Genomic DNA, 14,249 nt, shown 5'->3' with positions numbered 1-14,249 from the left:
ATGGTATTCGATACATAGCAGCTTCTTTCTGATCGAGTGGCCGGGCAGAGCGCTTGTGAGGGTAATAGATAATTTTTTCGCCGAGCGAGAAAATCAAACGTCAAATCTCACAATGTCCGAGACTTGATCGATGAAAATGAACGTGTGTTCGGCAGTAATCGCATACGATCGAGAAAGTGATCGCGAGGGCATTACGCCTCTCGGTACGCCGTACAAGATTCATTTACGTTAATAGCGCCGGGAGTGACACCCCTCGACATGTGTTTGTATACACTTTCGCGCTTGACGCTTTGCGCCGAGGAGATGCTTAAATTTAATCGCCTATCGACGTTTTCACTCATTTGCAGTCATTCAAGACCTCCACTGTGGTGATTAAAAATTAATTCAAATTTATTATTATTGTGGAATTATACATACTGGCTGCTTGCTCGCATCTGCGAGAAGTTTTAGTAAATAAAAGTATTAATAAAGTAAAGTTAGTTTTTAAAGACATATACACATGTAGATCATTTTGAGAGCCGATCGATATTTGAACAATAGAATATCTCAGATCTCTTTAATCAATAAAAAAAAAAAAAAAAATTGAAATTTATTTTTTAACTTTTGTTGTACATAATCATTTCTTATAGATGTTAAGGAATATATATAAATGTTTGTACACTTTTTCAAGAACACTTTGAAACAGCTAAAATTGCGACAAGACACCGAGACCCATATACGTGACAAAGCAAAAAAATATTGTGTGATCTGCAAGGGTTAAGTAAATAATTAATAAATATATATTCGCGATAAAAGCAGGCGAAAAAAAAAACGTGATAACTGTGAATCTACGCAGCTTCGAATAGACGCATTCGTTCGCACGATTTCGTGCGCACGAGAGAGATTCGGCTATATTTTATACAAGTATTTTCAGCCTAGGCCAATATCTTCGGCCCTCAAGCGCTTCTCCCGCTCCTTTCCGATTTGTTCACGGCCTCCGTGGATTCTGTTGGCTCAAATGTAGAGAAAACTCGATCTTTAAACTAGTTAAAATATTTATAGTAAATTGATACACATATATCTTTTTCTATCTTGATCCAACATTTCATTCTTCCTCCTTTTTATATTCATACATTTGATATCTTTAGGAATCTAATACCATCATATTTTTATTGTTACAATTGCCATTTCGTAGGCAAATTGGAAAAATTAAAAGAATTTTTTTTTTTTTACCGAAAAATTATCTTGAATTTTAAGGAATCCCGCGTCAATTTAGAGAAAAATATCACGATGATTATTATTGTTATTTATTTATGTTGAAATATTATACATAACTTGGAGCTGCAATGTAAGTTTAAAGTCGTCATTGGAAAACGACAGTTAAAGATTAGGAAATTCTAATTCATTACGGAGACATGTTTGTAGACGTTAACATGGCATTAACGTGTTGCAAGATGTAATATGAATTCTATTCTCCCAGTCCTTGCTCTCTCGCTTTCCTCCATTAAGCGGTTACGTGGCGCGACCTTCGTGGCGCCCAGGTCCGAGGGCCAAAACTGTCTGCTGTACATTCAGCCAGTATATGCTCGATAAATATTACCATGGCGCGAACCATAAGGGCCCCGTATATGTGTAAGAGGCCTTGAGGCCACGTGGATGCCGCCGTCACGGTCGATTCCGAAAGATCAAATATCGCTCGTCGTCTGCGTAAGTTAAAAATTATTTTCGAAATGGGTGTTAGAGAGAGAAAAAGCGGAGAAATGTCGGTAATTAAAATACTCGACGAAAATAAAATGATCGAGAAGTTGAATTTACACAGGTCTTTGAAATTTGATGATTAAAAAAGAACTCTATATATTTTGTTCCCTTTTCCAAAATTCGGATTTAAAAATTTGGTTAAAACTTACTTCAAAAATCTTTTGCATAGAATATTTTTATAGAAATTTATTGACTTTTCCGAAATGTCTGAAAATCTCTTTCTTTTCTTCATCAATCTGAGCAATGGAATATTAATCATGTAATGTGAAAGTCCTTTCATATCTTTTTTTCCCATAAGGTCCGCGTATATGTTTTTCTTCCGGAAAAAGGAATTAGCAATCGTGATGGAGACAACTTGTTGCTCGATCCCGCCTTATATTTTCGTCTTTATATAGCACCTTGGCAGCGAAATGCACGTGTACGACCCTGAAAATCTCGACGCCATGTGAATGTTTAACCGTCATTGAGTTCGATGGCGCGCAAATCCTATTCCGCTTTCACGCATTCGTCGGATAATGCGGATAATACGTTGATAGTTTTAATGATAGTGCTGATCGATCGTGAAGTGTATTTTTTCTTGTACACGTGGAAACGAATCGTCGTGTCGCGTCCCTGAATGCGGTACCACGTGGATCGCCTCGTGTTTACCTTCGCGAGAAATCAAATTAGAACTACGCATCATATCTATATTCACTGCACACTCTTGCATATGTGGAAAGTTGAACGTCGCACCCTCGTATTTCTTCAATGATAAATTATAGCGGTCAAATATAGGAAACTCAGCTGGGGAGATTATTTTTAGTGCGCCCTAATATGTAATATATTTATAATAGGGTTGAAATATAAAGTATAAAAATCTCTATATTATTATATCAGAATTATAGAATGTCTTTTCTTTGCAACGTAGTAATAATTTTTGCAAAAAATTTGGAAATTACTGGAATTTTTGAAATTTCTATCTTTATATTATTGCTTTTATATCAAGATTTTTCTGCGATAAACTAAAACTTTTACATTAATAAATGGTTTTAACATTATTAATAAAAAATCTTTTTTCTTATGAGAGAGAATCTTGTAAGAGAATAATACGATAACGGTATGATTAATCTTCGTTATTTCCGTACCATCTCATTGATCGCGCATCTGGCCTTCGGAGATGTGTCTGTGTTTACGTTTTCCTCACGATCATAACAGTACACGTGGTGACGTGGTCGAAAATAATTTTCGCCGCCTCGCAACTTCGATTCGTGGAATGATTATTTTTCGACCGCGATCATCAACGCTTTGTTTATTTCTGAAACGGGTGTGTAGCCGATATATGTCATCGAGTCCCTTTTTAATATTTCATTTTATCGAAATTTCCGTAAAATTGATCGATCTCTTCGACGAATTAACGTTTTAATTTTATACCCGTCAAATATAAAAATATACGAGCGATTTATTTATTCAAAATTGTATACCTATTATTTTGACAAAAACAATACTAAAAATGAGAATTTTGTGATTCAATGATTTTTACGAAGAAGCTTTTGAGAAATGGAGCGACACATACGCACACACGTACATGAGCCACGTACACCTGCTCGATCAGCGAAGACACAAGGAGCGAACCGCCGAACCTTGAGGAAGGCTGCTGGTAAAAGTAAATGACCTTATGAAGGCGAAACATGAGAAAAGAGTGACAGGGCGGGCGGGTGTGTGCGTGCGACCTATCCTCCACGGGTCTACGAACCCGAATTGGGCCAGAGCCTTGACTCTCGCGAGCACAATTCGCGAGTTCGTGTCTCATCTCCCTCTTCCCTCCTTCCGTTCACCTTCGCCGAATATCCGCTCTGGATATCACCTTCCTCGTGGTAGCAAGGCAATGGATTAGCAGATGTGCGTAACCGCCATGCGCGTGCATACAGGGCGGGCTGGTGCAGGGCGCAGGGGAAAATGCGGTCATGGTCAAGGATCCGGTATATGAACTTATCGAGGAAAGTTTTCTGCATCGACTTGATCTCATTTCCGATGATCTTTGATCCCAGGAGAGAGACGGGAATTTATTTTTATTGACGCGGCATATCGATCATATTAATGAAGGCTGAAGAGAACTGCGTCACTACGGTTGGCGAAGCGGCGACGAAATCTCGATGTTTCGTTCCGGTCTTTACGATTCACACGGCGAAACATGTCGGGCTTTGTTAAAGATCGTATTGTGTATGATATGCAATAGAATGATAATTCAGTATGACCTAGGAGCAAAGTGTCCCCTCTTTTCTGTAAAATTTTTGTACTTTGCATTTAAATGTAAAATTTATGGAAACATATGCACATACGTAAATGACGATTCGGTAAGAATTTACTCGAACAATCATGCTTTTTCTCCCTCCATCTTCCCATATGTTCTTTCAGCATTATTCCGCTGGTAAATCAATTTGCGAATATGTGCATGTTTTGTCACCGAAATTAATATGCTTCGAAAACTTGTTCATCATCCGTTGTAAAATGATATATTTCAACTATTCATCAACTATTTATATAGGACACAGAGAAGCTTGAAATCCTCGCAAAATCTACAGATATTCTTTCGATTGCGTGAGACATTTATAGTGTGATTTATGGACGATTTAGATAAAGAAATACTCGCAATAACATGCATTCCGCTTTACATTCTACATAATCGTCCACGTACATGTGTGCGACCAATAACTGATTCTCGCGCGAAACTTGCAGCATCTTTTTTAAATAACTCGTTGAATTAATAACGTGCTCTTAGCATGTTGATTAGCGAACATTTCGTGATCGTGTTGTTATTGGAAGCTCGATTACGAAGACACGTTTCTCGTCGTCGCCCGCGTCCGCCTTTCTTGACATTTGCGCGGCACGTACGCAACAAGGCGCGTAAAATTATGATGAATCGAGAATGTTAATGTTGCGACCGATTAAACAAATGCAGCCGCGGTTGTCTTTAGCTCACCTTGGAACGCTTTACCTGTGAAACGCACGGCAATCGTGCAAGTTTGGCGTTAAAGATGCCGGATTTTGAAATACGCCGAGCGCGCGCCGTCCGTCATCGTCGCAGTGGAAATATTTACGAAGGCAAGCTCGAGGCTAATGAATGATGCGGCGTTTAAATGATAAATGCAGCCTTTCATTTTTCGAATGAGCATGTCGCGCGTATTGGAACCTCGTTCGTTTGCGCCAACATTTCTCTCATTTGGAAGAGCGCACGTGCGATTTCTATTTTATTCCAGTTTGTTATTTCTATTTAAAAATTTTTTAAGGAAGATAAAGAAAAAAAAAAATATAAAAACGATACGATAATCAAAATGGTCAATAATATTGATTTAATCACTACGATCATTTGAGTGAGGAAACGCAAGTGGAAAGACGACAATCGACTTGTTGTACATTCGCGCGAGATATAAAATGCATTACAGTCTTGTTTGCAATAATCAATCATCGTGTATATACGTTCGCGTATTTCCACGGACATGAAGTAAAATATGCGTGGAATCGATACGTAGTAATCAGCAGGAGAAACGAAGGTGACGGCGGGATCATTAGCGCGCGCGGATAACATTGACACAAATTTAGCGGCTGTCAAGCGTCGTCGCGTTTTGGACCTGCAAAAAAAGTGTTGTGCACGCGGAAATTCTGGCAGGCGAAATCTCCGTCGCGACCTGGTGACGTCACACGGACGGCGCCGCGATATCGGCAGAAAGAGATGCCCGGGACGAATCCGGTAACGTCACCGTCAACGCGAGAATTCACAGTGCAATAAAGGCTGAAGGTTACACGGATATCCAGAAGGCCGCTGTACCAATGTTATGCCTATGCCATCTTCGTCTTAACTCTCTCTTCGTTCGCGAAGAAATGCGCGAAATAAAATCAGTCGAAATATATAAATGAGACGTATCGATACGAGCGGCATCTAAAAAAATTTCCGTATGAATAAAATATGATTTTAATGGTGAATAAATTTTTTCTAAACTTTTCAAAATCTCATCTCCGAATATATTTCGAAAAGCTGAGGGATGAGAAGAATTGTGTGATTCATTAAAATTCTCCATGTTATAATTGTAATCTTTATAACGGGTTATGTGATCTTGAGAGAATTATAAAAAATTTATCTCTCTGTATCAACTTTTACTGGTCGCGCGAAACACAAACGAAATTAAGTGCTCTCCTGAGAGCTTCGGTCTGCGTTAAAACTTAATTTCGCAAGTAATCAAACGTCGATTAGAGAATGTTTCAGTTTCTAATATTTTATTAAGTATTAAACGAAATATAATTTTTCCCTTGCATATTTTATTATCAAAGAAAGAATGAAAGAGATTGGAGTTTTGAAAAGATATCTTGACGCAAATAATTATTCTGTGTGCAACTCGTAGTATAATAAAATAAGCAATAGATTTTATAAATATTTTTACATTGATTTTTTTTTTATTTTTAATTGATTTATTCATTAATGTAATTATTAAGTGAATAATAATATATTTTCTCTTTGCATTTATTTACAGAGTGTCTGTAAAATATTTCGAAGACGATAATCACACTGATATGTGTGTCTCTCGTTTTTTATGAGATATTTTAGAAAAATAAACGGAGAATATTTCTGTTTAATTCATGTAATATTTAAGTACATTTATCTTTATTTTCTTATCTCTTCCTCGTTCTTTCTTCAACCGCTGTCAATTAATTGGGTTAGGGTCGTTAATCGGTCTCGAGTTTGCCTCGAAACACCAACGCTCGCGAAAGAATCGCGAGGACCATTGATCTCCTTGATCCAAAACCGGTTGCTAAAGCGGCATCGTATTAGGGATATGCAAAAGAGACACGAAAAAAGACGCATATCCGACATTTGCGTTTGTTACCTGGTGTATTTTGCCATAAATTGTGCTTACATTTTGAATACATTTCGATTATTTAATGATCAAATTAAAAAAAGACTAGCAGAATATAAATAATTAAAAAAAATATATATATATATATATATATATATATATAATTTTAATTTTTGTTAAGACTTAAATTAATTAAATATTAAATTTTTTAATCGGAGAAAATCAATTTGCATTTTAAATTTGATATACATATTTAAATTTTATTGTTATGATATAACAAGTTGATTCGCTCTATTAGATTTTACCTATATGAAAGACGAGTATTTTATTTATGCGAGGAGAGAAGCGACGATATATATTTAGATACCTAATGCACTACTTTTTATGCCATTGATATTCTTACGAGACAAATGTGATGTGTGGTAAGCGATTAATTGACTCGATTGATTAGACAGCCAAAAGGCTCGATATCGATTAGCTGTCGCGAATCGATGAATCAGAATCTCGTTTAATTGTTGCGACGGATAGCAAGATCCTAGGATTGATTAACCATGAGATTTCGGATTTGCGATATTGATTGATTTCACTTTAGCTTGTGGACCCCCGCGGCTCGCGATAATTGGATCCGTCGGCTTTCTTACGATGCATATGCGTGCATTTCTAGTTGCGAGTCTATCGGTAGCTTAAGCAATCAAAGAAAAGAAAAAAAATTATCGAAACACTTAATTATAAAAAAAATACCATTTGCATTTTTCTCGTGAAGATACTTTTCACGCACTTAACTTTACACAGTTCATTATGTCCAAGTATCGAGAATTAAACAGCATCTAATTGCATCTTTGAATAATCACGGCTGCGTACTTTGCATCATTGGCTGAAAACCGTTACATTCTCGCTCGACTCGCGTGTCTTGCCTTCATTAGAATTTCTCAAGTCGTATCAGTCGGGATATAAATATCTGCTGTGATCAGATACTATTGACTAACGAAATTGCGACCGTTTTTTTTTTTTTTTTTTTTTCAAATTTGTCATACAGAATACGCAGTTAAATTTTTAACGTAAGCTATACGAGACACATTATATTGCAATTATAATTTAGATGCACAGGATTTTCAGATGAAGTAAAGTTAGGTAACCAAAGTATAAGTTCAAAGTATAATCTTGAATTATGTTTATATAATCCTAGAAATGTACACTGAGAAGCGCTATAAATATTAAACCTGTTTATTTTATTACGATTGTTTTGTCTAATAGTTTGTGATTCTATTTTAATATACATAAATTCTTCTTTATTCTTAATAAATAAATTTTCAGTTTTTTTTTTTTTTTCATTAAAAATAGAAATAAAAAACAAAACAGTCGGCGAAGTCTATTATATACTCTTAACAAATTTTTCCGAAACTCCTTTATACGTAACAACGTGTAGGAAGAGATATTCTCACATACTTGTGTCACGTGCCGGCCAAGCAGGAATTTTCCAAGGCGCATTGCTTCGCCTAATTTCTCGCGTAGCGCGTTTTCATTATGGCATTACTCAGAGTGCAGTGGCTGACGTCAACGACCTTCGATGATTCTGTCTCTCCTCGAGCGAATCTCGCACGATCTTCTTACGAAAAAACTTGCTTGACTTTACAGCGCTGTATTTCACCGAGCGGAACAAACTGTCATATTTTATACCATTGTTTGCTATAGTACGTGAGTTAAAAGAGAAAATGTAAAACTCGTCTATGTCATGACAAAGTTTAATTAATTTTAAGATGCATTAATACACCTCGAAAGCTTTAAATTGCTCGAGTAGCTTACTTCCAAATTTCATTTCTATTCAGATTTTTTTAGCTCTTTGTATGTTACATGACAAAATTTAAATTACAATTTTTTTCTACATATTAATATTTATAGAAATTATTTAGTAGAATCAAGTGAAAATATGAATGTATGATTATTTAGTAAAGTTATAAAAGCATGAATCCTTAATAATCACGATAAGTCAAACTAATTGTCGAGTTTAACGAATAAAATTTTTATTAACAATTATATCTCTCTCACTAAATTTTATTATCGTCAAAGCTTTTTAAGTTTGTCAACTTGATTGATTTAGTATAATTGATAGTGTAAAGCGAATAAATATATTTCTTACTACATCATTAAATCTCTCTGTGTGAGCTATTATTTCACATAAGTGGTTTCAGCGTGGAATACAATATGGCGATTCGGTCTGCTATACATAGTGCTCTTAGTCGACTTTAGTCTCGTCTATTCTCGACTCTTGACCAGTCGGGAACATGACAACGACGGATTTTCACGCCCGGCGTTGTCAGCCTCCGTCGAGGAGACGCGGATTGTAAAACGCGTCTTTGTATACGGCTTTGCCGTTATTGAAGTCGAACGCATTGAAAAGCGATTGTCGTCGCCTTCAAGGAAGTCGTCTGCTTTGTCATAGCTATTATGCATACGATCCGATTGCGCGCATATTCAAAATAATACAATGATCGAGAGAAATTTCTCTTCGTCGGCGCAATAATATTTTCCGGTATGATTCGAGATAATCCGTAATTTAATTTTATTAATCTATCGGTTACAAATCCCGAAATTTATTTATATCGAATATGATTGAATAATTTTTTTCATATCACTTGTTGGATTTCTCGTATTATTATGTTAGTTTTTTTTTTTTTTTAAATTGGATATTTAGATGCATGTGTAGGTTTCTTATATCGCCGCGACTTTCGATGCACGTTTGTGGGCTGAATGTTTGTGGATCGCGCAAATAAAACGAGTGCAGTCGAGGTGCATTTGTCATAAATTATTTACAGGGGCAAGGCGACGATAGCCACTCACCCTGGCTAATGTCGCGCGAGAGACAAAAACCAAGCGGATTCCAGACCATGGATTTTAACAGATGGTGGCTCTTGGCTTCCAGCCGGGCGTGTTGTTGATTTCTTTACGCGTCCTCCCCCTTTTTTTCTAAAAGTTACCTTAAAAACAGCTTTGGATATTTGATGAAAAGTCAACGTTATTTGCAGCATGAAATGTGTATTAAAACATCAGAATATCAAAATCCATTAATAAAAATCATGCTTGTTATTAATATATTACTTATATTATATTAATATATTATATTATATTATTATAATATTATTTTTATATATTATTAATATTATATTAATATAATATTAATATAATATTAATATACTTAATATTAATATATAATATAATATTTAATATAATATAATATATAATATAATATATAATATAATATTTAATATTAATTAATATATTTAATATAATTAATATTAATATATTATTAATATAATATTAATATATTATTTTTAAAAATTAATTTTTAGTTTATTAATTTGACGTATATTGTGCATATCTATTATTTTGAATAGCTTATAATTTAAAAAATTCCAGTAAAAAATTTTCGCACAGAGCACGAGCATATCTATGCGTATTTCTTGCAATCCAATGCGACAAATCTTGGAATTTGTGCTGGTGGACACAAATTTTCAGCGATATTTATTATTACGATTCCGAAAAAGGACGTTGAATTCGAGAAGGAGGCTACTCACGTACGAATAATCGAGACGGAGCTCCTCTCGCCTTGCCCGGGGCACGAACCAAGGCCCTTCTTCGTTCACGAAGGTCCCTGAGACACGCGTGACTCAATCTTATTATTATTGTTAGTCTTATAGACACACATACATATGCGCGCGCGTACGAGCCTCGACTAGGAAGTGCAAATCGCGACAGCTAACATACTATTCGCGGTGAACTCAACATTCCCGCCTCGTCAGGGACGTTTGAGCAGTTATTTTCAACACTTTGCTTAGCGCGCAGTGTAAGTTCATCTTGAATTGATGCATTTTGAAGAGATTGAGCGAAGATTACATGGGAAATAAGGACGATTAACGGAAATTAATTTTGTTTTTTTTTTTCTCCGTGTGTTGCGATACGAGTTTTTTTGACAGGACAATCGAGTAAAGCTGTTCGCCCGAATATTATTTTCGCGATAACTCGCGACACAAAAACGAAAATTTAGTTAGCTTTTAGATATGAGTAAATGTTTTATTAAAACGATAATCCCATTTTGTAGAGTACAATGCAATTGAAATTCCTCTTGAAGTGAATTTTACACGTGTACACTGAGAGAAGAAGAAATTGTCGAGTAAATGCGTTTAACTTAATTATAATTTTTTTAATTGAAATATTTGAATACTTAAGTCAAACATGTCATATTTAATCTAAATATTTTAATATTTTAATTAATTTTAATTAAAGAAGTAGTAATCAATTGAACGCATTTAGTCAAATTAACAACTATTTTTTTTCTAAGTGTATGTATCTCTCAATTTGTTTATTACATTCGCAAAGAAGAATGTTAAACTTTGCCATATTTGCACATTCTGTCGCGCGCATATTCTTCTATACTGTTACAGTATTATAAGTTTATGGATTTTTCCGGATTAAAAGTTCGTTAGTCAGTGAAGAATGTGCATGTTCGGTGTTTTTCTTCGGTGGGGCGAGGAACTGTGGCTCTCGGTGCATCATAATTGCGTCGTTAAAAGGCGTGCGTTATGCACGCGACGTACTCGTTATCGCGCGACACACGCTATAATTCGCGATTTTATCTCACGCATAACGTCATTACGCTCGTCTTCGCGACGAGCGCATCGTATTGGCGAGGGATTTTTTTTTTTTAAGAAACATCGAAGGATATGACGTCGCGTTCCGTTTGAAGTCATAGAGCACGCACGCGGTAATTGCCGATTATCGCGCAAATTCGAGGACAACGTGATTTTATATTTTCCACGCCGTTGCTTATCCGATTAATCTCCGCAGCGATCTGCCTTACAATAAAACAACGACTCACGCCTTTCTAACGAGCATTCGAATTTGGTTCTCGAAATTATCCATATCGTTTGTTTTATTTGTTTAAATCTCCGCTCGCAGATCAATGATTGAACGTCTTGTCTTGAATTTCTGATAAGACAGAAGATTTAACCGAAATCGCACGATTAAAGTTTTCCTATCAGCATGCATTGAACTAGCCAAACTTTCTATTTGCGAGGATAAATATTTGATCTTAACGACAATATCACTTTTAATAAACATTTGTGTGTGTGTGATAATTTTGAAAAAGACATATATTTCTATGAGTCTTCTATTTCGCGTTCGCGAAACTCTCTGGGCCTCGGTGTGGGCCGGCCTCGAGAGTTTCTATACGATTGTCATTACGCCTCCAAGGCGCTCACTCGTCGGCCCTGGAGATCGACGTTCTACCGCTTCTAGTATAGGAGAGAGAGAGAGAGAGAGAGACGCGAGCTAGTTTGATAGAAAAAGAAAGATGTAGTAGAGATAAACTATTCTGTCTGCCGAAGGAGCACGCATACAAAACAGCCGCCAATTATCGCGCACGGACAATGCGTCCCAAGGTCTGCGAATCTTAATCGCGTATCATTGATGTATCTCTTAATGATTTACAAAGACGTCTCGGTACGCTCTTCAATGAGAAGGGAGCGGGAGAAGGGGGAAATCACCCTTTTCGGATCTCCTCGCGACGTCTTATGATAATCACACGCGTTTCCGAGAGATACTTTCCCCCGATACGCGGTTATCCTGGAGCTATATTCCTTCACTTTCCGCCGTATGAGATCCGGAGATGTAAGCCTAGATTCGGCGCGACAATTCCAAGAATCGTCGCAAAATTTGGAGATCGAAGGAATGACGTAGAGAGTCATCTGTAAAGAAAAAAAGAAAAAATAAACACTCGATAGCGTCTCGTAATTCGAAGACTTTGCGATCTGAGAAACGATAAATTGTCCTTTTGCAAATTATGTATCTTCTCTCGTTGTACATTGTAAATTTTTTTTTTTTCTTCTTTTTTTCTTCAAGTTACCGTTAGCAGTCGACGCAAAATCAAAATACGAGTCAGCGCATTTCTGAAAGAAAGCACCGAGAGATTCGATTACACGTGTTTGTCGATCTCTCGTGATAGCCGACGGCGGTGCTGCGGGGGCCTCCGTTCGTCCGTTCGTTCGTTCGCCCGTCCGTCTGTCCGTCTGTCGTCGGTAGCGAGATTCCCGCGCTTCTCGAGGGCCCCGGCTAAGGTTATGCTTTGCTCTAGGAGTGCGTTAACCCCTGTCGGATCGCGAGAGTACGCTGTAGAAGAAGCGCAGAAGAACCGTCACGGGCGCAAGAGATGGGTCGGTCGGTCGGTCGGTAGGGAGAGAGGGGCGGCGATTGGTGGTAAGAAGCGAGGGGGCGAAGGGGGACGAGGCAAGCTCGCAACAGCGTACACCGTACTTCTCGTCGTCTCGAGGTGAGCGCGACGGACGGCGAGCGCTTTTACGGAGGTTTAGAGGCGCGCGGAAATCGCGCGAGACAGCACGACGGGGGACGAGCGGGAAGGGTTAGGAGGGGGAGGGGGAAGGCGAGCGGACTTTCTCCGGAGAGCGAAAGTGAGAGGGCCCCCCGGGAACGCGCGTTCGTTCCCCTGGCCGCTCGTGATGTAGGGGGCCGAGGGGGTCGAGGGGAGAGGGGATATTTGTGCTTTCACCGTGCCCCGTGCCCACGAGATGCACTTTTCCGCGGCGCAGAAGCGAAGGCTCGCGCGCGCGCGTGCATGCGATTTTGCGAGCGGAAAAATATGATTTCAGAGATAATTAATGGAGCAATGGCCGAGCGCGCGCGCGCGCGCACGAAGCGACGAGGAAAACGCGCGACCTCTTATATGGGAGATGTTCCGTATTGAATCTTAAGGATGCGCTCTGCCCTCCGTGCTCTCTTTCGCCCTCGGGGAACGAGGGGCGGGGAGGGGAGGGGAGGGGGGAGAGTGGGATGGGAAGGGATCGAGGGACGAAAATTGATGGTGCTGCGAGTTGCATGAGACGCAATTATGGAAGAATACCGGTGTAACGTGGTGCGCACTATAGTCGACGTGTCATCTCAACGCCATTCTTGACAATAATGCTCGCGTGTGTAAACACGCAAAAGTTGAATGAATCTTGAATACACGCAGCTATTAATGCGTTTATATAAAATCGTACTTGTCGATTTTAAAAGGTTTAATAAATTTTTATAAAATTTTTTATCAAAGTATATTATGATTATTAATCTTTAAATTAAAATTCTATTGACAAAAAATCGGCGTAAATTAAAGGAAAAGTAAAATTTTGCTGTACCTTTTTGTCTTGTGGGAATTTAAAATTCTTAAATTTGCAGTTGTTTATAACTCGAAAGAATCATTACGACCTTCACATTTTTATGACAAAGAGATTGATTCTGTGTTAGTTAAATCGTGGATAAAAGATAGTAAGAAAGAACTGATATCTATGTAATGTATGTTAATCTCGATATTTCTCGCCGACCATGAAACAGCCCAGCATCCTTCTTGAATTGGCCTTTAGTATTTGCGCTCAAGAGAAAGTGCGCCATGCTTAGGACAATTTCCGCACTTAACAAATATATTTATACACAATTTATGCATTTATATATCCATTAATTCATTACATGTTATTATATTTCAGATTTCAGTGCATATGAGTTTTACATAATTTTCTGTCTGAAGAAATATTATCATAGTAATGCTTGCTAAAGAAACAAATTCATATATTATAAATATGATAAATTTGCATATTATTCGGCTTCATAGCTATTAAAATCTCTAATAATTCCCGCTAT

General features: G+C 37.5%; 2 protein-coding genes across 4 annotated transcripts in view; one reads left to right on the top strand and one right to left on the bottom strand.

Annotated features, from left to right (window-relative positions):
- LOC126849089 (pseudouridylate synthase TRUB2, mitochondrial) overlaps positions 1-10,976 on the bottom strand; it is a 54,573-nt gene extending 43,597 nt beyond the window's left edge. Inside the window, exon 1 of the mRNA XM_050590630.1 lies at positions 10,931-10,976. Coding sequence (XP_050446587.1) covers positions 10,931-10,961 — 31 coding nt within the window. The 5' untranslated portion in view covers positions 10,962-10,976. The remainder of the gene's footprint in view (positions 1-10,930) is intronic.
- LOC126849075 (ecdysone-induced protein 74EF) overlaps positions 1-14,249 on the top strand; it is a 187,161-nt gene that overhangs the window by 19,663 nt on the left and 153,249 nt on the right. The window lies entirely within an intron of this gene.

The sequence above is a fragment of the Cataglyphis hispanica genome, chromosome 4, assembly GCF_021464435.1.
Source record: "Cataglyphis hispanica isolate Lineage 1 chromosome 4, ULB_Chis1_1.0, whole genome shotgun sequence".
In the NCBI taxonomy this organism is placed as follows: Eukaryota; Metazoa; Arthropoda; class Insecta; order Hymenoptera; family Formicidae; genus Cataglyphis; species Cataglyphis hispanica.
This window is presented reverse-complemented; position numbering and strand designations above follow the sequence as displayed.